At 38.4% G+C, this 27,149-nt stretch overlaps 1 protein-coding gene across 1 annotated transcript; it reads left to right on the forward strand.

Annotated features, from left to right (window-relative positions):
• On the forward strand, nt 1-27,149 carry GFRAL (GDNF family receptor alpha like; the record flags this gene model as incomplete). Its single annotated transcript, XM_080342149.1, has 10 exons — nt 1-22; nt 2,948-3,079; nt 10,027-10,185; nt 11,659-12,096; nt 12,846-12,902; nt 13,609-13,936; nt 16,061-16,320; nt 18,525-18,623; nt 26,003-26,084; nt 27,062-27,149. The coding sequence occupies 10 exons, from the start codon at nt 1-3 to the stop codon at nt 27,147-27,149; spliced, it is 1,665 nt and encodes a 554-aa protein (XP_080198275.1).

Genomic DNA, 27,149 nt, shown 5'->3' on the forward strand with positions numbered 1-27,149 from the left:
ATGGTCGCGCTCCTCTGCCTCGGTAAGTGCCGCGGGTGCGGGGAGGGAGGAACCCCCAGCCTTGCCAGGACCGTCGCCTCGCCCCGGGCCTCCTGGCCTCTCCACGGGGTCCTTTTACAGCTCCATCCCTAGCTCCTTCTCCTGGGGAACCACAAGTAGGGGGCCAGCAGCTGGGGGTTCACACCAGCGTGCAATGTCCGAGCCCTGTGGCTTGGCCCAGACTTCTTCAACCCGGTGCGGGTAGTTTGTCTGAAAAGGGAGGTAAGTCAGGGTAGCAGGTTCAGCCCTGATAAGAAGTTGAGACCCACAGGTGGGATGTCTTGTCTAAATGAGCAGCCACTTGTTTGGTAAGTGGCAAGTATTTAGTGCTGGCAGTGCTACACAGGGGGCTATTGACATTTCCAATCGGGTTTGAATGGAGAAAAAGGGAAAACAGAGAAAGCTGGTCCAGAGGGTAAAAAATATTATGTTGAGACAGGTATGTTAATCATTTTTCAACTATATTCAAACTATATTCACCTATGGTTTGTCTTTCTCCTTCGGAGACAGCTGTCTTGGTGCTCTTTCAGTTGGATAGAAACTGCAGCTTGGTTTCTCACTATTCATTATTATCTGCCAGATAATAATTGTGTAATATTGGAAATACACTGTGATCCTTTCGTTCCTCAGTTCCCAATCTGCAAAGTGAAGGTGCTAAAATGTCCTTTCCCCCCGCTTTTTTCACTTTAGACACCAAATTCTTCAGAACAGTGAATTTTACACCTACCCAGTGAATCAACAGACACCTACACAAAAATGCAGACACCTGTAGAAATATAAATTTATTTGTCTTCCTATCAAAATGGTTGCCTCTAAAGGTTTTAGCTACAAGCTAGCTCTTAGATGCCCTGAACTTTTCTAAGTAGAAAAAAGTCTCTGAGTATTCCAAACATTAGAGTAAATAACTAAAATGAACAACTAAAGTAAAAACTGTTCATTTAAGCAATTGTAAAAGCTACAGTGGACTGGATTCTAAATTAATATAGAACAGTTGTTTCATGTAGGCTTGTCACAGTATGACCTCTGTGTCCTGCTAAGGAAACAAAAGATCCATCCATAATATGTCATTAGCCTTTCTTAGACTGAATTAGCTTCAATCATAGATTATGCCACTGTGCTCTTTAAATATATATATATATATATATATATATATATAAAAAATAAAATAAAAATAAACCTCCTCCTTTTTGTTGGCCCAGTTTCCAGGTGGGTTTGAAATAAACACATGGTGAAATAATCCTAACAAACGAGCAGGAACTGCTAATTGGCTGCTCAATCCTACTTTGACTATTCATTTTCAGCCACTGGTTCTGAAAAGCTGTCTTAAAAGTAGGGGCACAACACAGTGTTTTTGTGCTGCAGTTCCTAATCAGATGTGTGATGTACTTACAAACTAGGTAAACGATCATCCAGCAAAATACCCTTTCTTAAAAAACTTCCTGGGTTTATAATTTTGTATTGTTTTCTATATACAGTCAGATTCACCTATAAAGTATTTGGCAACTTATTTTTTTCTCTGTCATCTGAATAAATAGACAGTAATTTCACAATTAGAAAGAACTTTTGGAGACAGTACAAGGAATAATATCTTTATATAATGAGACAAAATTGTCACTTTGGATGGGCCAGCTGCACATTCCTCAATGTCAAGTGGCACAAGCCATTTCTATCGATCAGTCTCCCAGGCTGACTGACAGAAGCAGCCTAAAAAGGTGCTTCAGGCTGGAAAACACTGATCTTGCAACCTGCCCTGCACAGATCAGAGAACTGGCAGGAATAAGCACAATTGGGGAAGGATTAGCACCAGCTATGGTAAACCCATGTGACCTCTTATGTGTCTCTGAGGCACACTAGATGCTATTGCACCTGCCAGTTATAAAGTATTGAATGTTGATTCTTCTTTAATGACATGTCTTCAGAAAGTACTCCCCATGGCAGCACTATTATATCACAGATAAGCATAATTTCCAGAAGGGATGGCATCACCTCTAAACAATAGTGGCTCTTTAGGATTATTGAAAGTAATATTTGATATTTGATATTGTCCCTGCTCATTGCAGAGGGGTAGGACTAGATGACCTTTGAAGGTCCCTTCCAACCCAAACTGTTTTATGATTTCTTATTTCTTAAATATATCATCGAAAACATTTAATTTCTGTGGATGGGATCTTGAGAAGTCCTGAGGGAGTATTTCATGCCTCTTACAGATTGTGTTTAAGGAATTAAACAGTGATGGAAATTCCTCAGATTCCACACGAACTTGCCTGAAAAAAAGACTTGGTCTGGGAGATGCTGTGTTCTTCAATACCTAAGGAAAACATGCCCATCAGGTGTTCACCAGCTAGTTTGCTAAGGCCTGGAATCAGTGTCTGATACATAATCTAATAGAAAATTAAGACACATGGTTACAAATTAGAGGTTGTGTTACCATGGGAATGTTGATCAAAGAGCTAAACCCCAACTGATTTGTCTTTTCTTAGCAATGCAATTTAATTTTCTACTGATAAGACAGAGGCGGTGCTGATTTAAAATTCTTTACCCTGAAATCTCCATATCAGTCTTCAGTTTCAGGACTTTTTCATGCAGTTAAAATGACCTTTAAGTTCAATGCACTCAGGGAAACAGATTAAGACATATATTGTGGGGTTGCTTTCAAGAAATGATGCCTCTGAAATAAAAACAAAGAGGGTGAAGAGTCTTGTATTATGAAATATAATCTCATTTATTATCTAACAGTTGTGTATCTATCGAAAGTCTTTCATATGGTCTATTCATAGGAATTCCTGTGTGATCTCTAGCTTGACAAAATTGCAGTCCTCTGAATTATATTGTTATAATCTAAATATAAATGAAAAAGGTCAGTACAATATCTGTTGTATTAGATAGTCATTATGTTCTGTTTTTACAGTGTTGTTCATGTACTTCACAAGTATCTCTACTGCCCAGATTGACTGTCTGCACTTGAGAGAGCAATGTGTAAATGCTGCAAATGGATGTGAAAGTGTCTGGAGCATTGTTGAAAATGTCTGCAATATTTCAGGTAATTCTTTATGGTGTACACAGGTTTATTTTGAATTGCTGAATGGTTGCATATTCATAGGTTATCATAATATTGCTGTGGTAACTGAATTAATTCAGTGAGATTTCAAACAGAAAATGACAACAGAGGACAGTCAACTTCTGAAATCCTTGACAGTGGCCAATATTGTTTTCTGTAACAGTCGTACTGTCTCTTCAATAAGGTGATAATGAAATTGCTGGACTATGAACAAAGTCAGTCTAAACCAACTCAAGAATTCTGAATTCAGCAGAAATTAGCTTTTGTGGGATCCTGCTAAACAAAGCCAGCATGCAGCTGGAAAAATGTTACAACCTTGCTTTCCATAATTCGGAGGAGTTTATCTACCACCTCCTTGGAAGTTTTCAAGATCAGGCTGGATGGTGCTTTGGGCAACCTGATCTAGTGGAAGGTGTCCCTGTCCGTGGTAGGGCACTTGGTACTAGATGATCTTTAAAGCCCCTTCCAACCCAAAGTGTTCTATGATTGTATGGTCACACAGGATATGCAAAACAATGTAGTAGTTGCTTAGAGTAATTTTCAAGTATTGTATTAGAATAAGAAACAAATCAAATCAAGCATGCCTCAACGTAAGTTTTGCTGTAGGGAGACACATCATATTTATTCAGTGAATAATGCATACGTGTCAGAGTGATTCACTTGCAGGGAGCGATGGTACAAAAAGTGCAGGTTACATTGTGACTAAGCCTCCTTGACCTGTTAAACAGATTCTCACATAAATGAAAGCAGAAAATCTGTCTCTGTCCCTTGTACTTCCAATACATGGTGCATCATTTCCAAGTAAAGTGTTTTAAGTGGAGGAAGACCAGGTATTACAGGTTTGACCTGAAGCTCATCCTAATCTCTGTTGGTGTTCAGATGAAAATATTCCTTTCTCTGAAGGTCTATTATCTTCTTGAACAAATCTTGGGTGTCAGGCATCATCTCTTTCTTTCTTTAAATCCCTTCAAGACTTTGCTGTTAAATGTTGAGTATTCACTTGCCATGTGCTGTGAATATGGAAGGAAGAAGAGTGGCAGTACAATGTGGTAGTGTCATTAGAACAAGCTAGTAATGATGCCTTTGTTGACTGATAAATGCCAAGGCCCTTGATCTGTCAGGGATACATCAGTACTAGCAAATAAAATGGGCCAGTGACTGTGTTCTAGCCCTGAGTTCAACTGTCATGGGGCAGCATGTATCCATGCAACTAAATTGCCTTACCCCCATGCTGGCTGCAGAAAACTGCCTTTTTGGAGTGACTCCAGCTTCACAGCCTAGCTCGATCATGTACCATGCAAAAGTGGAGCAATATAGACACAGTCCCTTGCCATTAGCCTAGCTCATGCCTTGGTCCTGTTCAGAAATGCAGCCAAGGGTATTTAGGTACATGACTGCCATTTCTAGCAACTTAATTATTAATACATAAGGCAGGTTCTCTGTCACTGGGAACCAGAGGTATCTATATCTTCATGGCAGCCTCCCTTCTCCTTATATTGACATTATTTGAACAAAACCAGCCATGTCCTGATGTCATAATCTGTTCTGAGCCTCAGCTACTGAAGAGTCGATAAACTGAATGTCCCTCTGTCTTGGTATCAGGACTCAGCCTCACGTTTGGTCTGTAATGCTGCCTGACTTCATCCTCAGTAGGCCATTGCTAGAATATTCCCCTGCAGCATGAGCTACCTCAATACCTTTGTCTGTCTGATTTGTTGTAGAGATTTGAATCAAGGTGTTCCAAGTCACAAGGCAGTATTTAAAATACTTAGAACAGAAAATTCTCAGAGGGGTCCTTCCTAGTGTATCCTGTTCCAGAGATGTATCTGCTTTGTATAGAGTGGCTGAATACTTTCAAGAACAGACAGAGTAAATGAAAAATACGTGATAACCTAATGGTTGCAACAGTCCCCAAAGGACCTGGGTTTCAGCTCATGTTCTATTGAGCTTTTAAATATTTTATGTGAAGTGGAACAGTTTCAAAAGAGAAGACTGATTTTTTTAAAAAAAAAAAGTATCAGAATATGTAGTACTTTCAGGCTCAAGACAGTGACCTAAAGATGATGTCTCCAGAACCAAACCTCTTCCCTAAATCAGAAGTTGTTGAATCTGCTTCTCTGACATCATTCACAAAGGTATTTACACCAAGATTACTTGACATAAATATCAGGACTTGTACTCTAGCCTATTCTTTATCGTACCCTGCAACCAGATGAAGTGGGCCAGCATGATGACCTCTGCGATCTCCCCTTTGAATTTGTTGCATTGTCCCATAATATGCAATTTCTCTCACTTTTTGTCCTATGTGCTTATCCACTGATAGTAATAGTATTTGTTACTGGGTCACAGAAACCTTCTGCAAATAGATTATTCTTGTGATTGCTTGTTTGGTTTTGCTACTTGGGAGAAGAGACCAACACCCTCCATGCTACAACCTCCAAAGTTAGTTGTAGACAGTGATAAGGTCTCCCCTCAGCTAAACAGCCCCCGTTCCCTCAACCGCTCCTCATCAGACTTGTGCTCCTGACTCCTCACCAGCTTCATTGCCCTCCTCTGCACTCTCTCTAGTACTTCAATGTCCTTTTCATGATGAGGGTCCCAAAACTGAACACAGTATTCAAGGTGGGGCCTCACCAGTGCTGAGTACAGTGGCACAATGACTTGCCAGGACCTTCCAGGACTTATCAGGACTTTTCTAGTCCTGCTGGCCACACTATTCCTGATAGAGCCAGGATGCTGTTGGCCTTTTTGGCCACCTGGGCACACTGTTTGCTCATGTTCCATGGGCTATCAGTCAACACTTGGCCTTGTTGATCCTCATACAATTGACCTCAGCCCAATGATCCAGCTGGTCCAGATTCCTCTCTACGGCCTTCCTACCCTCCAGTAGATCAACACTCTTACCCAATTTGGTGTCATCTGCAAGCTTACTAAGGGTACACTCAATCCCTTCATCCAGATCATTAATAAAGAGATTATTAGTAAGATTAACATTATACTGTATGTCAAGACTACATGTGCAGGACTAAACACTTGATGGATGAGATGTATAAGTGGAAAAGGTGCTGAACATGAGCATGCTAGTTGGAGGCCATAAGCAGTGAGGCAAATACTTCTTTTGCTAGTTTCTTTATGAAAAACCTAACTACAAATGAGAATTAAACTCAGACTCTGTGTAAGAGTCCAATAACTCAGTCTCTCAGGCTGTGACCTTCAAGTTAAATGTGTGTGTTATCAAGACCTTCATCTTTTGTTCTTCAGAGCATGTCTGGGGGCACTCTCCAGACTTCACCTAAGTCACTTCTTTCTCTGTTGAACTGTCCATCACTGCTTCACTACTACTACAACAATATTTTCAGAGTCTACCTTCGTAGCCCTCTGAGTCCAAGCCTCCTTCTCCTGTGCCAAGACATGGTGGGGAAAAAAAAAAAATAAGGCAGGGAGGGAAAATGTCCATGAGTCAGTTTCCAGATCAGGATGGAAAAGACTGAAATATCTTGATGGAAGCGGAAGTTTTCACAGTTCAAGAATAAAAACATAGCACCCTAGGGCAGAGTTAATGTTTTCTTCCAGTAGCTTTCAAATATTTGGGATTTGGTATGAAAGAACGTACAAACTCACTGATATCTTGGCTGCTGACAGGGGAAGGAAGGACATTCCTCAGTTTTCCATGTTTTGCAAGTAAGCAGGTGTGTGAGGAATGGAATCAGGACAGCACTTAGATTGACATCAAGTTTGGTCAATGAAGTATTCATAGAATCGTAGAATCATTTTGGTTGGAAAATCTTAAGATCTTTGAGTCCAACAATTAACCTAACACTGCCAAGTCCACTTCTAAAACATGTCCCCAAGAACCTCATCTACACATACCATGAATGACATGCTCCATATAAAAGTGAGATGTTGCCAAGGACCACCCTATTTCTTCAATGGCTGCCATTCATGAGGGGTCCCACTCCCATCCTTCTTCCCACTCCTGCTCCCATTGCCTGATCCATGACTTCCCTACACCTGTTTGCGATATTCATGTTTCACTGGACTCACTGTATTCACAGTGTCCACCCCCTGGCATCCATTGCTGCGATCAAGCATTCCAGCAGCTAAATATTGCTCTATATAGCTTTATATATTTTATGATATTCACATTATTATTCACTCTTTCTTTCTTATTATTCTATTAAATCTGTTTTCATTTCAACCCACTAGTCAGTCTTTCCTCCATTTCCTTTCCTTCCCCTGGGGGAGGAAAAGCAAGAGATAGCAGCTGTTTACTATTTAGATACCACCCAGGGTTAAACAATAACAATTATGTACATATAAATAAATCAGATAATGAACAATGGCTTCCAAGCATTAGGTCAGAGAGCAATTTTTGTGAATGCCTTGGAAGCATATGTATTAAGTTAAAATATATTACATAGAACTAATCATTGATAAAGCAACAATAATTGAAAACCAGCAATAAAATATTTTCTGCTGCTCATCACAGCTGAATCAACACAGTGTACAAACAAACCAACACTGATAATAAGGTATTTCTATCCAGCTTTCAGGAGTCCAGGCAAGGGAACCCCATAAATCTGATGTGCTTCCTGACTCTGTCCATGCCCGTTGAATGTTCATAACCCCACAACTTACCTCTCATCCTTGGTTCTCAGCTGCTGTGATTCAACACAGTGTTCACAGTGTGTAGGGCCCCTCTGAACACACCCTCTGTACCTGACTCCTAACTTGCAACTTGTTATTGCCATGAAGATAGACAAGCTAAGTGAGGCTGGAGTGGTTCATAAAATATACTGGCATTTGTGTTTCTTATTCTCCTATCTCTATTCCCCTCCACCCTTCAAGTGTTCAGAGGAACTTGAAGCAGACAGTCATAAATCTTGTAAATTAGTTAATTTCCACACAAGCCCCAGCTGATCTTTGTTGTTCTCTTTCTACCCCTGGAATTTGTCCTCCTGAAATTTTTGCCTGAAATACCTTTATTATCCCTTTTTCACCTGACTCCATGGACCCCATAGTTTCCATGTCATCACGTACTTTCCACTCTATATTTATGGTGAGGGAGTGTCCTGTGTCCATATCCTTTGGTAGCTCCTATTTAGATATCCTGAGATCCTTGGCTACTGGGAAAAGAAAGAAATGTGAGAGCTAAGAGTCAGGGTCATGCTCTACTTCTAAAAACACAGAAGACAAGCTGGAGATGGGGTGGAAAGATATAGGCAAGCCTGGGCACCATGAACTCCCCCTTTGCTGATACAAAATAATAAGTGGGAGCAGAGTATGGGAGCTGTAGCTCTACCTGGACTGCAACTTGTTCCTGTAGCAGTGTACATTTTAATACAGCCCCAAACCCTCCTTCATCAGCAACTGGAGTAGGGGCAACACACATGCTGTATGAAAAAGGATTTGGGGGTGACAGGATGGGGATGAGCACTCTGAAACAGCTAATACTCATTCCTTCAGGCACAGGCAAAATGCACTCTCTTCTTGTTGGCCTTCACCTAGATTGCCTTCCACTGCTATTTGTGTCAACCGTATATAAATGACATTAAAGCTCTGATCACATTAGAGCTTGCCTTTGGCAGCAGTGACACATGGCTGATAGCTTTTCAGTTTTACTAAAGTACACAATATCTGCTGCTCCATGCTTGTCACCGGGGAAGTAGCAAGGCAGGAAGCCAGACATCACTGTTGACAGGGAACAGACAATAGCCTATGTCCTCAGTAGACTAAAACTGATCCTTGTACTGCACTGTGACCAGCCTGGATCTTGTGAACCACACACTCCTTAACCTACATATTGTGAGATACTTAATATCCATGAAGCAAAGAGAGAAAATGTGCTGTTTTGAGGACCTGCATGCCTGTTTTGAGAAGGTAAAGCATGGCTTTCACAAAATCAAACTCTATTAACATGGTATTAAACCACTTCTGATGTGTCTGTGTTAAGTATCTTGTAAGTTTCATAGGCAATATTAAGTAAGGAAGTACTTTTAAAACTATTTAGTCTATAAAGTATATAGTTGATTGATTTATCTTTGGACCACAAAGTATATGCTCTTTATTTTTGCTGCACATACAAAGAAAATATGATCTGACAGCCTGTGTGTGTGTCTTTGTCATTGAGTACAAGTGCACTTGCAAGCAACTAGCTTGAAATTGGGCCAGCAAACTAAGGCTCCTGCATGTTCTTTTTTATGTTAGATTCTCCCTTATTTTTATCATAAAGAAATTAAAGATCTGAATATTCTTGGACTACTTTATATTCGTTATCATTGCCAAACTTAGGGAGTGAAGTTGTTCTCCAGAGTAGCAGTCCAACGGCATGTCCAAATGGCTAGAGGCCATAGGCTCATGTCATCCTCATGTGAGTGAGGGATCTGAACCAGAGCAGACATCTCTCAGCGTTGGGTGAGCATCATCATCACCACAGGACTGTGCCCGCACTCCTCCGTCCCCTCTCATACTCCATTACGTGGCAATACCTGAGCCTGCACTGTGAATTCCCATCCCTGTACCTGGCACCTCATTTCTACACAGGGTGAAGACAAATGTCTCGTTGTCTCAGTTCAGGATCTGTCCCTCGACCCCTGTGCACCTTTTTAGTTTGTCCTCTGTACCTTCTCTACCTAGTATAAAATGTATAAATTTATGATTTTTTTTGTACTTTGGAAATGAGAACAGAAACTGACATTCGGGCAATAGGTCAGACTGAATAAAAAAAGAAGGCAATATTGTACCTACAATTTTATTATATCACTCTGAATATGATTTAAAGATTGTAAATTGTGACAGGTTTTCAAGAAAAACAAGGTTCGAAACATCTATTCTTGGCAAAGCATATTATTTTTTGCTTCAATTGTTTTATGTAACCATATCCCTTAAGCATTCATAAACATTAACAACATTATAATTTTAATGATGAGTTCTAGGTAATAGATGCAAGGCAGAAGACGCTATTGGATGTAATAGAATCATCCAGGTCCTGGCTGATGAATACCCAGAATTTAAAAACTGTCTCTGCACTGCAGATGATTTCTGTAGCATCACGACTTTGCTTGGGAAACAGTGCAGCATTAATAAAGGTAACTAAACAAAAAGTTCCAATTATGAAGAGCAAAAGGAAATATGTAACTTTGTAACGCTCATTTTAACTGGATTGAAATTTCTTTGCATATTTCTCAAATCTGATAATTAGTTTTGTCTCTTCTATTATATTCACACAGCAACACACATACAAAAGCAATGTCATATCTGCTTCAAAATAAACAAAACCGATAAAATGTGTGTGAGAAATTCAAATGTTTCTAAAATGCTTGCTCAATCCAGTGGCAAGTAAGAGTGAAAATATGATGCATGTTGGTGGCTACTTATTGCTCAAGGAAGCTTGAGCACCACTGGATCTATGTTGTGTATAGAGAGCCACATCCAGCCACTTTGTGAATGGGGATGCGCAGTTATACAGTTGTGTCACACTGTGTTACAGAAGCATCTTTACTACATCTAGGAGAGGTTACGAGGTGTGGGGAAACACAGATCCTGCCTTTGTAAAGCTGTACTTTATATATAAAGTGCATCCTTTTTATAATTATGTTGTAATCAATGGGCCCAGCTCCTTTAAATTTATTTTTTATTATCCTGAGAATCCTTTTCCCTATAGAAAACCTATTTATATAATTGAGAATTACTCTATGCATGAAAGGCTTGCAGTTTCTGTCTTCTGGAGTAATGACTAGCAAAGCTGACATAAGAAAGGTGAAATCAGCCAGTGAATGAGAGTCTAGAAAGTGAGCCCCAAGGTTGATTCCCAGCTCTGATCCATCACTACCTGATGACATCAGTCAGTGTACATTTATGGTACGGGAATATAAAGCGTTATTGCAGAGGAAATAATAGCATCCTGATTCATTACTCCTTGCCTCAAACAAGAAGAGTGGGTTATCTAAAACCTGATGTTGATGTCATTGGAATAGTTGCTTTTGCTTCTAACAAAATGAAGTAATTGTATATTTTTTGTTGATTGACATTACATTTCTCACCAGTGTAGCAAAACTTCTGCATGGAGTTATACTAGTATAGGTGATGATATCTTATGGTGTTCCTAGATACATTCAGGAGTAATTCTCCTGTCTATCTTAAATCATTATTTTAGGCAATGAATGAACGGTTCAGGAATTGCCATTCTCTCTTTACAAATTATGCAGTGAATTAAGATAATAATCCATGATATGTCCAACATGTAGGTAGTTAAAATTATGTGAGATTAATCCCTTTATACAGTAATTTTAGTGAGGGTTTCTCATATTACTGTCAGCAGCTGAATTGTTAAAGTAGACCGTATTACGTAGCTACCAGGACACAGTAAGCATGATGAAGATTCATTAGTTTGCAAGAATCTGAAATTATTATGCATTTACATACATCTCAGAATGAAACTAGGACTTTCATTCATTTTGTTGCATTAAGACAATTATGCTTTTACTGAGTTTCTTCTGAGCTGACCAGTGATGTTACCTGTTCCATTTGATTTATATCTCTGTTTATAACTAATTGTACAGAGTATTTGGAAACTTCCTCAAGATCAGATACTGGACTGAGTTTTAGGCAACACAGAAACCCTGAAGACCAAAGACACCCAGAAGAATTAGGAAATGACTGCAGTATTGCACAGCAACGCTGCCAGGAGGACCCTTACTGTTTTCTCATGTACAAGAGCTTCCAGCAAGCGTGCCAGGCAGACACAGCAAAATGCAGGTTCCCGATGGTCAACCAGGAGTGTTCATCAGCGTGGAAAGAACTGAGGAAAACAGTGCTGGGAGAGTGCAAGTGCCCAGAGCCACTTCAAATGAGATGCATTAAAATATGGAAGGGAATATTTAACAATCCTTGTTTACAATACTCTCAAGAGAACGTAGCTTCAGCAGCTACTGAAAATTATGATGATGGTGACAATGATGACGATGTTGATGATGAGACAAATCAGGACACTGACACAGGTTAGTGGTATTCCAGCAGTCTGAATGCTTTTGTATGTGACAGTAATGTGCACAGATCCAGGTCTATGAAAAAGGTTTTCTTAATCATTTGCAGTTAAACATTGGTAACAGGATAGTTTTAAGAAGTTTATTTAGATGCAAATGAATAATCTGACAGTAAAATGATAGCCTGAGTGCAAATACTGTTGTCCTTTACTGTGTTTATTTGATACAATCTGATCCAAATCAGTCCCTTTCAGTATGACACTATAACTAGAAACAATGTAAGACCAATAACAATGATTTCCTAATAGCAAGAATTGTCTGTTTGTCTTGACTTTAGAGCATAACAAGCAGTTAGTTGAGCTTGAAAACTGGGTGCACTGATGAACACATTGGGGCATCTGGCCTTTATTTATTCACAAGAAATCCGACTGCTGCTGTTAAGCAGATCTAAAAATTCTTTTTGAGCTCAGAGGATTTGTAATTATGTAGATAATGTTATCAGCAGACACTGATAAACTGTGCTTTCACCCTGAAACTTATGAATATATGTAACAGTGATTTTAGAGTTTGTTAACAAGCTGACAGGTCCTATTTGGTCAAGCTATTTTTTGTTGTTGTTGATGGTTTGTTTGTTGTTTGTTTATTTGGTTGGTTGGTTTGTTTTCACTAATGGCACTATGCCAGCAACACAGCCAATACTTTAAAGTTAAAAATGAAGCTAAGACATGATTTATAACATGTCCATACATATCTTTTTGTTCTAGACAACATTAGTAAGGAAGCAAGATTACAATGGCGTTTATCTTCTCTCTCCAAACAAGGTAAGTCTAAATTTACTTATGAATCCTAGTAACTGGTTTTAGCTCTGGTTTTATCTGTTTTCAGATAGTGAACAATGTATCAGGAGATTAAAATGAATACATTTTAGTCAATTTACTGAAGAGCAGGGAGTCAATGGATTCAACATATTTTCAGTTAAGCTATTGGGCAGATAAGAATCCAAAATGTTAGGTAACAATACTGATCTTGTTAAATTTACGGAGGCAAATCCCATCCCGTAAACATTTTAGGGTCAGAATTATCTAAATCTTTTTGGAAGGCTTCTAGCATAGGTTAGAAATACCTAAACTAGCCTTAAAAGCACAGAAGTCACATTTTATTATCTTCTCTATTACTTATTATGTAGCCTACCATAAGAGTGCATGCTGGAGATTTCAACAGTTTCAGGCAGCCACTAGCTCCCAGAAACTATCACACTGAAGAAACTTCCATCTTGCCAGTTTTCACTTACTGATTTGTCAGAGGCAGAAACTTGCAGAAGGGTTGTCTATGAGGGCCAAGCTGTTTAAGGGAGAAGTATGATGACCATACAATGGGCTTAAAAGAGGCAATGCTGGCAGAGATGAATCAGAAGTTTTGGAAGTCAAACTTGTTTTTAATGGGAATGTTGCAGGCAGGATGACTACTAGTCATTGCTTGAAAAAGGTTTTCTTGTGATTTCTTTTTAAAAACTCTTGTTCTTTTTAGCATACACAGCAAACAGAACCTGTTTGGATGTGAACAAGGAGTGTGTTGAAGATGAAGTATGTAACAAACAGTTGTCCCTGTACCTTAAGGTTTGTTCAGTAAATAAGAAGTGCAACATGGAAGAATGTCAAGCAGCCATAAGGTTCTTCTATCAAAACATGCCTTTTGAAGTTGCCCAAATGATGACATTTTGTGATTGTATCCAGCCTGATGAATCCTGCTACAGAGCCAAAGAACTTCTTCATGGCAAGCCCTGTGCAGTTATTGCAGTTCCACCTCCATCATGTCTGAATGTAATCCATGTGTGTAAAGAGAATGAATTGTGCAGGTAAGTAGAAGAAAGATTTTGTCCAGTAATGTGCTTTTGAATAATGATTTGATCAAACAATTTATATAAAATATATGCCATATAACTCATCTACAATTTCTTTTCTCACTGTATCCACTGTATATCGTCACTTTTGTTTGACATCTTCACAGATGTCCGCATCAACTGTGCTAACTCCTCAAGTAATTCCACAAACATACTGAAAAGGTTAATTTTCAAAAAAGTCTGGAATCTAGTATGGGCTTTTCTTCTGCCTATTTCATGACACTTGACACAATTTCCTCTGAACAAACTATGCTGTTGCCTTTTTTCATTACCATTTTCTTCAGATAACACCTGCCAGTCTGCACCTTTGCCCTCTAGCAGTTTGCACAAATTGTGCAGCAGACCAGACAAAGTTTGTTTGGTTTAAGTAATTACCTCTTCCACTGCAGTCTGACCCTTTGTACCCAATGGCCGTACAGCCAACTTGGCCCATTCAGAAAACTGTCATCTCATTCTTTTCATCTCAAGCATACTGATACTTGAAAAAAGCTGCCCTGAAACATGCACAAACCACTAGACACATGAAGAATAACAGAGTTTTCAGATTTTATTTTATTTTAGAAAACACACAACAAGATCAACCCATGTTCGTAGTTCTACCTAATTGCCACCGTTTGTAATGGTCAATGGGTTCACTTCAGTTTTCAGTGTAGTTGCCAGTTCCCTTGTGGATTAGACCTGAATTTTACCTTAAAGCTGTGCTCAAATTAACCATCAGTCAACAAAACAGGAGGTCAACAGATGCTTTCAGGTCTGTGCAGGCTCTTCAGATTGACGTCAGTGAGAATTGCCCCTTTTTGTGTCAAGAAGAATTGGACTACAAACGTATGTCTGTGCATGTGCATGTGTACACATCTAATATCATAATGGAGACTTGCTGAATTACCCATTATTTTGGGACCATTAATGTTTCCTAGTACTGACAATAAGTGGATGTAATTAGCAAAATTAGTTTGTGAATTGTGGCTAGCCATATCTATACATCAGGAGGTGGATAAAAATAATTCCATTAGCACGGAGGTGGCATCTGCTTCAAAACCTTTGCTTGTGTAATGAAAATATTTACAATAATGTCCTGGCTGATGTTGTAACAGTCCATGTTTTTACATGTGACTTGCTTGTTACAGCCACGCAATATCAATAGTAAATTAATAGCCTAATTTTATGATGAAGGAAACAATGTCTTAATAAGTAATGTACAATATACAACACTTTAGCTTTATCATCCCCTAACATTTAATATAATGATAAATTGGTTTCTAATTAATATCTACAGTATCTTGGTTAACTTTTAATAGATGTTTACTATTGTCATACATAGTGCATTAAAGAACATGTTTTTCTATCCTAAGAGCAAATAAATGGAAATAATTTGAGATTATTGAGCTAGGAAACAAGTTAATTATTCTCTTATCTCTGCTATCAATTAATCTTTAAGGTCAAATGAATTACTTCAACTTTTCCCTGAGCTGTGGACATTTTGTATTTTGTTAGCATTTGGGGGAAGGAGGTGTTGGCATTGGATATAGATTGGATATAGATTACTTTATGTAAAATAAATTCAATACTCCTTCTTCATTCACACTGCCCAACAAACTGATCCACTAGAATGGCATGTATTTTGGTTTCATTGTGATGACTAGACTAATTCCTCTATCTGCATTTCTTCTGTGAGGATCTGAGACAGTTGGTATTCATGCTGTTTTTTGCTGGACCCTAGGAAAATCTCCACGGGTACTGATTAGAAGAGCACCTGCATCTGTGAAGATGTCAAACACAAGTACAGTTGCTTTTTCTCAAAAACTTCCTCAGTAAAAACAGGTTTTTCCACAAATTATGATTTTCTAGATTTCACTGAAACCAATTGGGTGCAAATTAGAGTGGCATTTAGGCCAGCTATCATGGAATATTGTGATTTTTAAAGCTTAAATGGTGCCTTGGGAATACACTGTCTTTTCATTGTGATCCTTAATTGACTTTCTGTGAAATCACAGAGTTTTTAAACTGTCATAGAATCATAGAATCATTCTGGTTGGAAGAGAACCTATCATTGTATACTTCCACCCCGCCTCCCACCAGGAAAAAATACACAACTTTTCAGTCAAAGTGTTGGAGACATGTGACAAAAAAATGCTACGATGATGAAGCTTGTCTTGAAACTTTAATCAAGGATGACATGCCCTGTTCTGCAAACGCTGATTGCAAAGCCGCCTACATTAGCAACTGGGGCACGATGCTGCGTGTGGAGTGCACCTGCCAGAATTTACCTCCCATGGAGCAGGCTTTGTGCAAGCTCTTCCATCACATGCTTCACAGCAAATCTTGCTTCAGTGAATTACGTGAGTAACACATAAAACTTTAAATAATAATTAGTTTTACAGAGTATTAAAATGCTGATTTACACTAAATCTTTACTTTGCTATGACTGATTTAAGCAAGATCCAAATAAAAATACAAATTGCATGCACACTTTTTCACTTGGTTTTGGGAAATATTTTATATGAGTAGTGAATCAATACAGTTGCCTACATGTCTCATTATATGAATATGTTGGAATAACAATAAAATAATAATTTCTAGGATCCATACCATTATGCAGGTTAAAAAAGTCCAAAGCCTTCCTTTCATTGGCTTATTGTTATATTTTAATACACTATTTTTACAAATAATATGACATACTGCTTTTTCTTTCTTTTCTTCTTGGAGTCTAAATATTAGTATAGCTTATACACATTTAACAACAGACTTCATTCCACAGAAAATAACTTCAATGATTTCAATAGGACCTATCAAAGAAAAAGCTGCTGTAAATGGAGGCTTCCAAGTTTTGCCCTTCAGTAAAAACACTGAGGTTAACTCAGATTAAATGTAGGAACTTTCCCAAACCAGTAAAGCCTTTCATGTGTAAATGACTACTTATTTTTGTTAAATATAAATGTCCTTGCCAAGTCTTTGTTTAAGAGAGATTTGTTAGTGCAATGAATGGCAATATGGGAGCAAATATTAATGTTTTAATCTAAATCAGGAGTGTGCCTTCAAAGCAAATCCTGTGTTTGTCCCTGCTTATTGTCCTGTGGGTCACATCAAAATGGTAGTTCCACATCACAGGGTGGCTCCTGGACTCCTGCAGCCAAAAACTAAACCTGAAGGTTCATCTGCTGCCTCTGCAACACTTCAGCTACATCCAGGCATCTGGTCCACAGACCAGATCAAAGAGCAAAGTACCCACTTCACCTCACATCTTTGATCTATCACACCAGCTATCTTGCTATATAAATCCTCTTAGGATAAACTACTTCCTAGTGCCTCATATCCTACACCAGCCATCTTCTATATGTAATTAAATATGTTCTCAGCCTAGCTTGGGACAGCTAAATATATATATAGATAGATTTGAGAATATTGGCAGTGATTTTGCTACTGAATGTTATTTATTTGTTTGCTTGTTTTATGGCTGTATTTAATGATCCAAATGAGCGATCACATCATTGCGTTAGTTATGCTTAGAGCTACAAAGATGACCCTCATATCAAAATAATTAAATAATTGTTCATGAGCTTTTGCCATTCCCTGAAGCAGTCGCAGGATAAAATATTGTTGTGGTTTATTTTTGGTTGTTTGCAGTTGTTGTTTTTTGGTTGGTTGGTTTTTTTGGTTTGGTTTGGTTTGGTTTGGTTTTTAATTGAGTTTGTTTGCTTGTTTGTTTGTTTTGTGGCTTTTGCTTGGTTGGTTTAGTTTGGTTTTGGGTTTTTTTGTTTTGCTTTTGTTGGTTGGTTTTTGGTGGTGGTGTTGTGATGTTGTTGTTTTGTTGTATTTTTGGTTTGGGTTTGTTTTTTTCTGATGGAAAATTCCCTAACCTAGGTGGGATTGAAGAACAGAAGCATGCTCACTCCTGTAGTGCAATGAATTCCTGCTAACTAAACAAAAACTATTTGGGGATCCAGAAGCCAAAGCTTCTGGCTGAGCAAAGGATTGGCATCTCTTCTACAGAACATTTGCAGAATCTTGTGAATCTTAACTTTTGGTTTTTCCTACCTAGCTGTGACGCAGCTAAACTGAAAAGAGAGATGATTATGAGCTTGATTGTAAGACACAGTGTTAAATACCATTAGAACTGGTGTGAACAGACCCACAAGTGGTGTTTACACCATCACATCTTCCTGCTCTTGTATGGCACTGCCTTGCTACAAGTGTTTGCTTTTGGGGCTGTGCTTACAGGGTTAAAGATTGCTGCAGACTGACTCAGTAAAAGGCAAGAACTGTGAGTAACTGGCTGCTATATGAGACAGAAGCACAGTGTGGATCAGTGCCAATGTCAGATAAGTGTCACAATGGAATAATCAAAAATGCCAGGGACAGAAAGTAAAAAGTTATGTTTCTTATTCACTCATTCACTTTGTTCATCAACTATCGGTAAACAGTATTTTTAAATAGCTGCCTTTATAAATTCTGTGACTGTTATCAAAACACCAAACAGCATTATTCACTGAAACTATTATTTTGAAGTAATATTTTGAATAGATATTTTCTTTCCAATATTCAGGTCAAATTTCCATTACGAAGAAAGATTTTCATTGGGTAAATACAGAAGTACCAGAAGAAAAGCTTTCTAGAGCACAGCTCCATTCTTCTTCAATTAATGGTGAGTCTGGGCAAGCCACTCCATAATTTTAATAGAAGTACTCTTGAAATTTCCCTTGTGTATGACAGGGAAGACTAAAGTTTGGGTCCCTTGGGTGGGTTCAGGCAAGCAAGCACTACCTGTTGGTCTCTTATTCAACAGAATGTGGAATAATCTCTCTACCTTTTTGGCTTAGTTTATATAACCACAAAATAAACATGATGACACTGAACCAACTTCTCTGATAAGTGGTTTTGAGATAGATGTCTCACAATCACTTTATTATAATTTGGGGAAATGAAGCTATTAAATCCACCAGAGCCTGATTCTCCATACAATCATTAGAGAGTAGTAGTCATAATGTGTAATACAAATTATTAGCTTTGATGTCACACCTACATCTCTCCTATCCCGACTGTTTGTGCCATAGTAGTTACAACAATGAAGCCACAGTAAGTGGTCTGAGAAGGGGGTTGTGTTACACTACAACAGACTCCACCTTCTCATGCAACAGAAGGAGACACAATTTCAGATCATCGTATTCCAGGGGCTGAAGAGCTACGTCTGGTTTAATTACCATGCATTTACAGTGAGCAATGAACTGACATAAAGCTAAAGGATATTGAATTAATATACACATTTTCTCATGGTTTAAATAATATTAATTTTCTTTTTCCTTTTGAAAGACCCAATTACAGAGTGAGAACACTAAAGAGCTTAATGCACAAATATCGACTCTAATGAGAATGACCTGTTTTACCTTGAGAGGTACAGATTACAATACTCCAGACATTACTACAAATTAGTTCCCAGAACTGTGCATGGTGAACACCTTTAACAGTGAAAAAATAATTCAAAGTATACATGCAGTACAAAGTGAAGGGATTTTTGTGATCTTCATCCTTCTACTGTTGTTGAAGTAGGCAACCTGGAAAGCATAAAATTAGATTCATGGGAATGGGTTTCTTGAGATCTGTATGTGGATAATTAAGCATTCAGGTGTAATTTTAGCATTAAAATTACTTAAGAATCATGCATGTCATCCAAGTGCTCTCTGTAGCCAAAGAAGAAAGTCAGGGACCCTCTTAGTAATATTAATCCCACTTTGTCAGGCTGCCTTTGCTGGAAGTGTTGGCGTCCGTTTGCTAAGAACAGGGAGAGAATGAACCTCTAGTGGGAACCAGACTCTCGTGGTTAAATAATGCAAGTTACAACGCAAGAAGTCCTGCTCTAAGTGGGAAAATGTAAAATATGAGATATTTCACCCTTGTGACTAGTTCTAACTGCAGACCCTTTCAGTGGGTAAAATGTATTATACATTTCTCTCAGAGATTCAGATAAATGTTTGCAAAAAGCAGCCTGCACCCTGTTGATTCTGTTCCCATTGAAGCCTGAATACTTTCCAAAAACCTGTCCTTGAACTCTTAACAGAATTTTGGATGGCCTTAGAAAAATAAAAAGAATGCTGACCAGCCTAAACCATACAATAAAATATTCCTTCTATTCGAGCTGTCTTGTACACTAGCTGGGAACTCCCTAAGATATAAATGTCTCATAGGAAGCCAGATTAAGGAGAAGAATCTGATTCAGAATATCTACCTGATGATAAAAACCATACTGCAAAATTTTTTCATAAATCCCACTGCCAAAAATCTAACGCAGTATCCTAGATTCATACGCTAGTAAATGTGCATTACTGAGGTTGCAAAGGGAGTTATCATCTTTACAAAATATTTATCTTTACTGAAATCAAACCCCGAGAAGAATTCCAGGGTGCAGAGGCAAAACAGTTAAGTTGTCAAATATGGCCTTGTGTGTGTGGAGATGTTTTAAGATATTTGCTTCCTAGCTGTTTTCTGCTTAGAGATCAGAAGATACAATTTGCCGATATCCTGTCCCTGCATCAGAATCCCAGGAGAATCCTTTAGTTAGCATGTCATTGAAAGATACAAGGATGTCTTTCACCACTGTTCACTAATGATCATCTACAGATGAACACGCTCTGAAGAAACTCTGTATTTCTTCAGCATTTCTTAATTTAATAATTAAAAAAACACTTACTGTGCAAAAACGAGTAATATTTCTCCTTCCTATTCAGTGGCATTGCAAATCATTGGATAAGATTAGTTTTAGTAAAAGGTGTCTTTCATAATAAATAATAAATCTAAACATATATAAACATATTCCTATATATTTGAAAACAAATATAACCCTGTTTGGTTGGAAGAATACTATGTTTGGTGTGACAACAGGATTGTTTAAAAATCTTGACTGGATTTACAGTCATCCACATACCCCTGAGGGTACAGGACAATCCAGTCGTCTGTGGTCTGTTATATCCCTGGTAACAAGATGTGATGTGGACAGTCTTAACCATATAAAAGTTAATGAGAGTTTTGCTGTGAGCTTAGATGGGGCCAGAATTTTATGTCATTTTGGAAAAAGCATCAAAAACTGCTAAATCAAACAAAAATTCTCCAAACTTCAAAAGTGTTATTGCCTACCTAGTCATGCATTTTCAGCCTGGTTTTGACTTTATCTTATGCAAATTCTCTCAATGATTTTACAGATCCACATAATTTAAAAGATTACTTCCCACACTTTAATTTGAAAAATGATTCATGTGTGAAGATAAGCATTTACTTTCATAAGCATAGAGCTTTGGAGCTAAAGTATTTTTTGACTGGAAGACAAAGCTAGAAATATGGAACTCTTATCCTGTTCTTGTGAGATATAAAAAATGGGGCTTGACCCAAAACTGTTGAAATTAATCTTATTTCATCTTAAATTGTAGAGTTACCACGTATTTCCTACTGAGGTGTTTTGCTGTGTTGATAATATAGATAAACAAGTAATTGGCAGGGTTTATCTATAATTATACCAGCTGCTGTGGGAACTGAGATTAGTTCAGCTCCAGCAACTTTAATTTGTAAGATATGAAACATTGTCAATCTGATTGATTTATAAATGTAGAAAAAAGCTTGTGACAAGATGAGGATAGCCAAGAAACCTCTGAGCACCAGCCGGAACTAGTCTGTGCAATGACCATTCACAGGCATTTCACTAGGTATACATAAGCAGGTAGACTTACACGAGAGTTTAATCCTACTAATTGTTCCAGCTGCTGAGCTATCCTCTACCAAACTTCTTCACTGGAAATGTCCGTGTATCTACACAGACAGCTCCAGCTTCAGTGATCCCTGCAGACACAGCCATTGTGTCCTTGAGATTTGCAGCCTATCCTAAGGAGGACAAGACATGCATCATGCAGCCGAGATAGCCCTTCTGTAGACCTGTCCTGAGGCAAAGAGGTTCATGAGCTTCTCACCACAATAGGCCACGTCCACAGGACAGAACAGCCCACCTAGTGTCTCACAACCCTTCCCCTTGCAGTGGAAACGACTGCTGTCCACTTGTGTTGATTCAGTCTCTGCAGGACCGAGCTGAAAACATCTCTTATTTTGGCCACCTCTTATTATGTCTTCAGACACTGCATGTGCCTTTATTTCTCCATGGTACATGTAGAACTTTGTATAGTTTTCTCTACCTAGTCAGAGAACCCAAACTACATTTGCTGTTCTGCACCTCAGCCAGTTGAGGTACTGAAACAGGAACAGCTGTTTCTTAGAAGAGTAATGGCATAGGTGTGTTACGTACACGACATGTTTTACCATTTCTGCCAATAATAGGAAAGTATCCTAACTTTTAATCATGGTTTTAATTCTTGTGACAAATTTGTCTGCTCTTCAGTGAACTGTGAATGAGCACACAGCGTGAGCACTAAGGTTGTTTACAGATCCATCACTACAAATGTGCCCAATTTCAGTCAATGTATTTATTGTTTGCTTAGAGCACTGGTTTTTTAAGCCTTAACTCGTTGTTATTTAGATCTTGTTCAGATGATCAATACCATGTATACAGAGACCAAAACAAGATAATACAGCCTGGTATGTCGTACAGAAATTTAAATGTAGATTCTGGTAGACAGGATTTGGGATAAACAGAGACTAAATTTCATATCTATACTTCTTAACGCCCCTAGTGCTATTTCACCTTTCAAGAACTGGTTGGATATAGATTAATAGAGAAAATTATATAAAATATTCCTTCAGATTTTTAAAGAGGAACAGAGTGTCTATCAAGAAACACACACCCCAATAACATTTTTAAGGGAAGATGAACAAGAAGATTCAAGTAGTCAAACCACAAAGAATATATGAAGTGAAAAATTAGCTCTTCAGCCACAAGATTGTGCCCTCTCCTAGCCTTACCAATTCCCTTGCTCCTCAGAAGGCAGGATAAAATATATGGCTTCTAGTATGATCTCATCATTAACATCATTCTTGTATTCCCCATAGAACTGAAAATGCTATAATCAACATCTTCTATCAGCAGTTACTTCACTAAAACCATAGCATTTTATAAAGTTTAGACAATAAGTAGAATATATTGATTTCATTTGATCATTTTGATATGGTTTCCCACAGCCTTCCCCTAGGGTAACTGACACTTTATGGTCGAGACAAGTGGTCTCTATGGTGGGTGGGCTGACAAGCCATACCCAGAGGGTGGGGGTAAATGGCTCCTTTTCAAACTGGCAACCTGTCATGAGTGGGGTTCTCCAGCGATTGATATTGGTCGCAATGATATTTAACATCTTCATAAGTGATCTGGAGGATGGGATCTAGTGTGTTCTGATGAAGTTTACTGTTGACACCAAACTGAGTAAGTGGACACTTCTGGAGGGAGAGCCACCCTGCAGGATGACCTGGATAGCCTGGAAGAGTGGGCTAACAAGTACTTCGTCGAATTCAATAAGGACAAGTGTAAGGTCTTGCACTTGGGAAAACTTAATCCAGTATTGCAGCACAGGTTGGGATCTACCTGGCTGGGGAGTAGCTCTGTGGAAAGGGACCTGGGAGTCCTGGTGGACAACGGGCTCAATATGAGTGAGGAGTGTGCTGCTGCGGCAAAGAAAGCCAACAGATGCTGGGCTGCATCAACAAGGGCATCACCAGCAGAGACAAAGTCATTATCCCACTGTACTCAGTGCTCATCAGGCCACAGCTGGAACACTGCGTTCAGTTTGGTCCCTGCTGTACAAAAAAGATGTGAATGGGCAGGAGAGGCTCTGAAGAAGGGCAACAAAGAGGATCAAAGGACTGGGAAGCCATCATATGAGAAAGGGCTGAGACAACTGGGCTTGTTCAACCTTGAGAAAAGAAAGCTTAGGGGAGACCTCATCGCCATGTTCCAGTATTTAAAGGGTGGCTGCAAAGAAGATGGAGACTCCCTTTTTACATGGAAAAGATGAGGGGTAATGGTTACAAGTTGTTCCTGGAGAGATTCTGACTGGACACGAGGGAAATTTTTAATTTATGAGAACAATCAGCTATTGGAATAATCTTCCCAAGGAAGTGGTGGATTTCCCAACACTGAACACTTAAGATTCAGCTGGACAGGGATGCTGGGTCATCTTGTCTAGACTGTGCTTTTGCTGAGACAGGTTGGACTAGATGACCCCTGTGGTCCCTTCCAACCTAGTATTCTAAGATTCTATGATTTCAGAGTGTTTTGTTTTATCAAAATGAAACATTTTTTCAACTTTTTAAATGAGAATATTGCAATATTTTGGTAAAATTATATTAGCCCATTTTAACCATCCATAACTGTTGCTCCTAATAATTTTCCTAGTTTTGTGGTAAGTGATGTACTTTAAAAACTTCCATTTGCCTTAAATGTGTGAACCTCACTTTCCACGTAAAAGAGTAGGAAACGTTTACCCTTACAACTGCCCCTGCAGTTGTAGAAAGTTTTAGAAACTGAGTGTACAATAAAGATTCAAAACTGGAAAAAAAAAAAAAATCCTAAAAATTATTATTTTCCTAAAACTCATCATCTTAAAGAAATGTTGTAACTTGAGAGGAGGTCCAACTGATCATCTATTTTTTAACATACAATGTTAGCAGTCCTGCACTGATAACAAGAGAGGCATCACCGCTCTTCAAAAATTCACCCCATTAAATGTTTTTCAGTAGCTTGCTGCATTAAGTGTAATAATGTTCATTCCATGCAACTTGTGATGGTTCAAACATTGTTTTCCTTTTTCTTTTACTGGAAAGCTTGACTTTCAGATAGCTTTTTGAGAAAAAAAAATGAGTATCATCCTGCAATAAACACCAGGCAAGTCCAATGGCCTACTCAGTTCTTGCCCATTGCTTGACTTGTTGTATAGTGGAATATATATCCACAGTCTCTTACTGGAGCTGCTCCAGTATCCATACTGCCTGTGTTTGTATTACACTATATGCTACATCTGTTGCTTATATATAGTGCATACAGAAATATGTCATTTAGAGTCTGTGTGTGCATAGGCACAAACACACACAACATATAAAATCTGGTAACTGATTTAGGGAACAGAGTTTGGCTTTCTCACAGCCCAGGTAAGTGGCCCAGTGATGGGGCCAGGACTCCATCTCTCAGTGAATATTTCACTGACTACATAAAGTGGAGCAGCTTGGGAACAGCTAAAAGGTCCTCTGCATTTTAGTTTCTATATAAACAAAACTTACATAATTGTATAAATGTGACAGAATCAAGGCAACAGGAAAGTAACAGAAATCTCTCATGTTTTATGCTTGTGGCTCTTGATTTGTGTCCTCTCATCAAGTTGTCTAACCTCTCCATCCCAGATTCAGGGCTTACATTACATTCTCAACTGAAACTTTTCCTTCAGAATATTTGATCAAAACTGATAGATTCATTTCTCCAGGAAAAATAAGTTTCTTCTCATTTGGAAAACCAAAGCTGAAACAACGCCCAGTTTTTCAAGAGTTGGAATTTTTAGCATATAAGCTGCTTAAGTGACTTTTTGGTGAGAAGCCGAAGAGGAAACTCCATGGGCACAGAGCCCAGAAACACGGTGTTAGATCCCATTTTTCATTAATTTGATTCTAGATCAAGTATTATTGCACACTGCAGTTATGGTAATAGGTGAAAAAAGAAAAGAGGTCTAGCAGGTAAGTAAAAGCCAGGTCTCCTCTGATACACAGAATAAAATTAATACCTTAAAATCAATGGGGATAATACTCCAAAACACAAATCAGAGTAACAAGTTATTCCCCTGGAGAAGAGTAAAAGGTAGCTCTACACATATGAAGTGCTATTGGAGCTGGTATTTACAAAAAGGAGTCTGAAAATGATTTTGCATCAACTGCTAAAGGAAGAGTAATTCCTACCATTGGCATACAATCAAGGTCTTTTTTCCTCCTTTTAATTATTAATGTCAGAATTGATAGCTAATTTAGCTTACATATGTATGTATTCCAATTCAGATCTGATTCTTATTACTGAAGAAGGAAATGTTTCATGTCTGCTTTCTGTTTTTTTACCTATAGGTGAAACAGTCTATGTTATTGCCTATTCCTCCTGCATAGTTCTCATCCTAGGAATAGTCCTGTTGACTCTCCTAAAGATCAGGTAATTTGATATGGATATTAATCATTGGTTCTAGGAAACTGGAAAAGCATAAAATAAAATGTTTTGACTTAGTTAAGAGGTTCGCACTATGATTGTCTTTAAAAACAGTCCAGCATGCCTAAGTGATGGAAAGAACTGACATTGCGGGTGTCAGCAGGAAGGAGTGAAATACGATGCGTATCTACAATGCCCTCCATTCATACAGAGATCCCAGGCTTCAGGAGGTTTCATTTCCTGTCCCATGGCAGGGGAAGGTGAAATCTGAATTCAAAAATTCTGCAAGGCTACCTTCCTAGCTCTGCAGCAGGCAGAGGTAATGCAGAAAGGAAATGAGAATATTCAGTATTATAACATATTTAGAAACTGAACTGTGAATGCTGCTATTGTAGTTAATATTCTTGCCAAATGCCATTTCTGTTGATAGGATTCTGTAAACATTCCCACACACACAGCATGAGAAACTGCCCATACACCAATGCTTGGTAAGAAAACAGAAATGTGCATTCACTTAGGCAAATGAACACGGCCTTTTCTTAAATGATACATTTTCTTGGACCAAATTAAATGGCCAGATTTCAAGACTTACACTGTCAGATGATAAGTAACAGAATATGATGTAGCAGGAGCTATATATAGTGAGAGGGATATTGAGTCAATTTTCATTATTAAATTCAGAGGCAGATCAAAGAGGAATCATGCAGAAAAATGCAAAAGTCAAGTCAAGGATATATGGGAACAGAGGCTTTCTCTTTACGTTTGCATTTACAGGAATATCAGCATATAAATAAAACTCAGATTTAAAGAATACAGGGGATGGAAGAAAGAACAGTACATTAATAACAGTGAAAGGAATTATTTTATACCACAGTGTTCATCATAAAAACAGGGGAATTTTGCCACTGATTTCAATTAAGCCAAAGTTCAAACCAAAAGCTGTATAGTTTATTGCTAAATACATGCACATTCTTTGTTTTCAGAGCCTGCAGAGCAAAACATGAGTCAAGAAGTCCCTCGCCAGACCATTCTTCTGAAACATTTATGGTCCATTATAAAAGTAACAGATGA

Source organism: Nesoenas mayeri, assembly GCF_963082525.1.
Source record: "Nesoenas mayeri genome assembly, chromosome: 3".
In the NCBI taxonomy this organism is placed as follows: Eukaryota; Metazoa; Chordata; class Aves; order Columbiformes; family Columbidae; genus Nesoenas; species Nesoenas mayeri.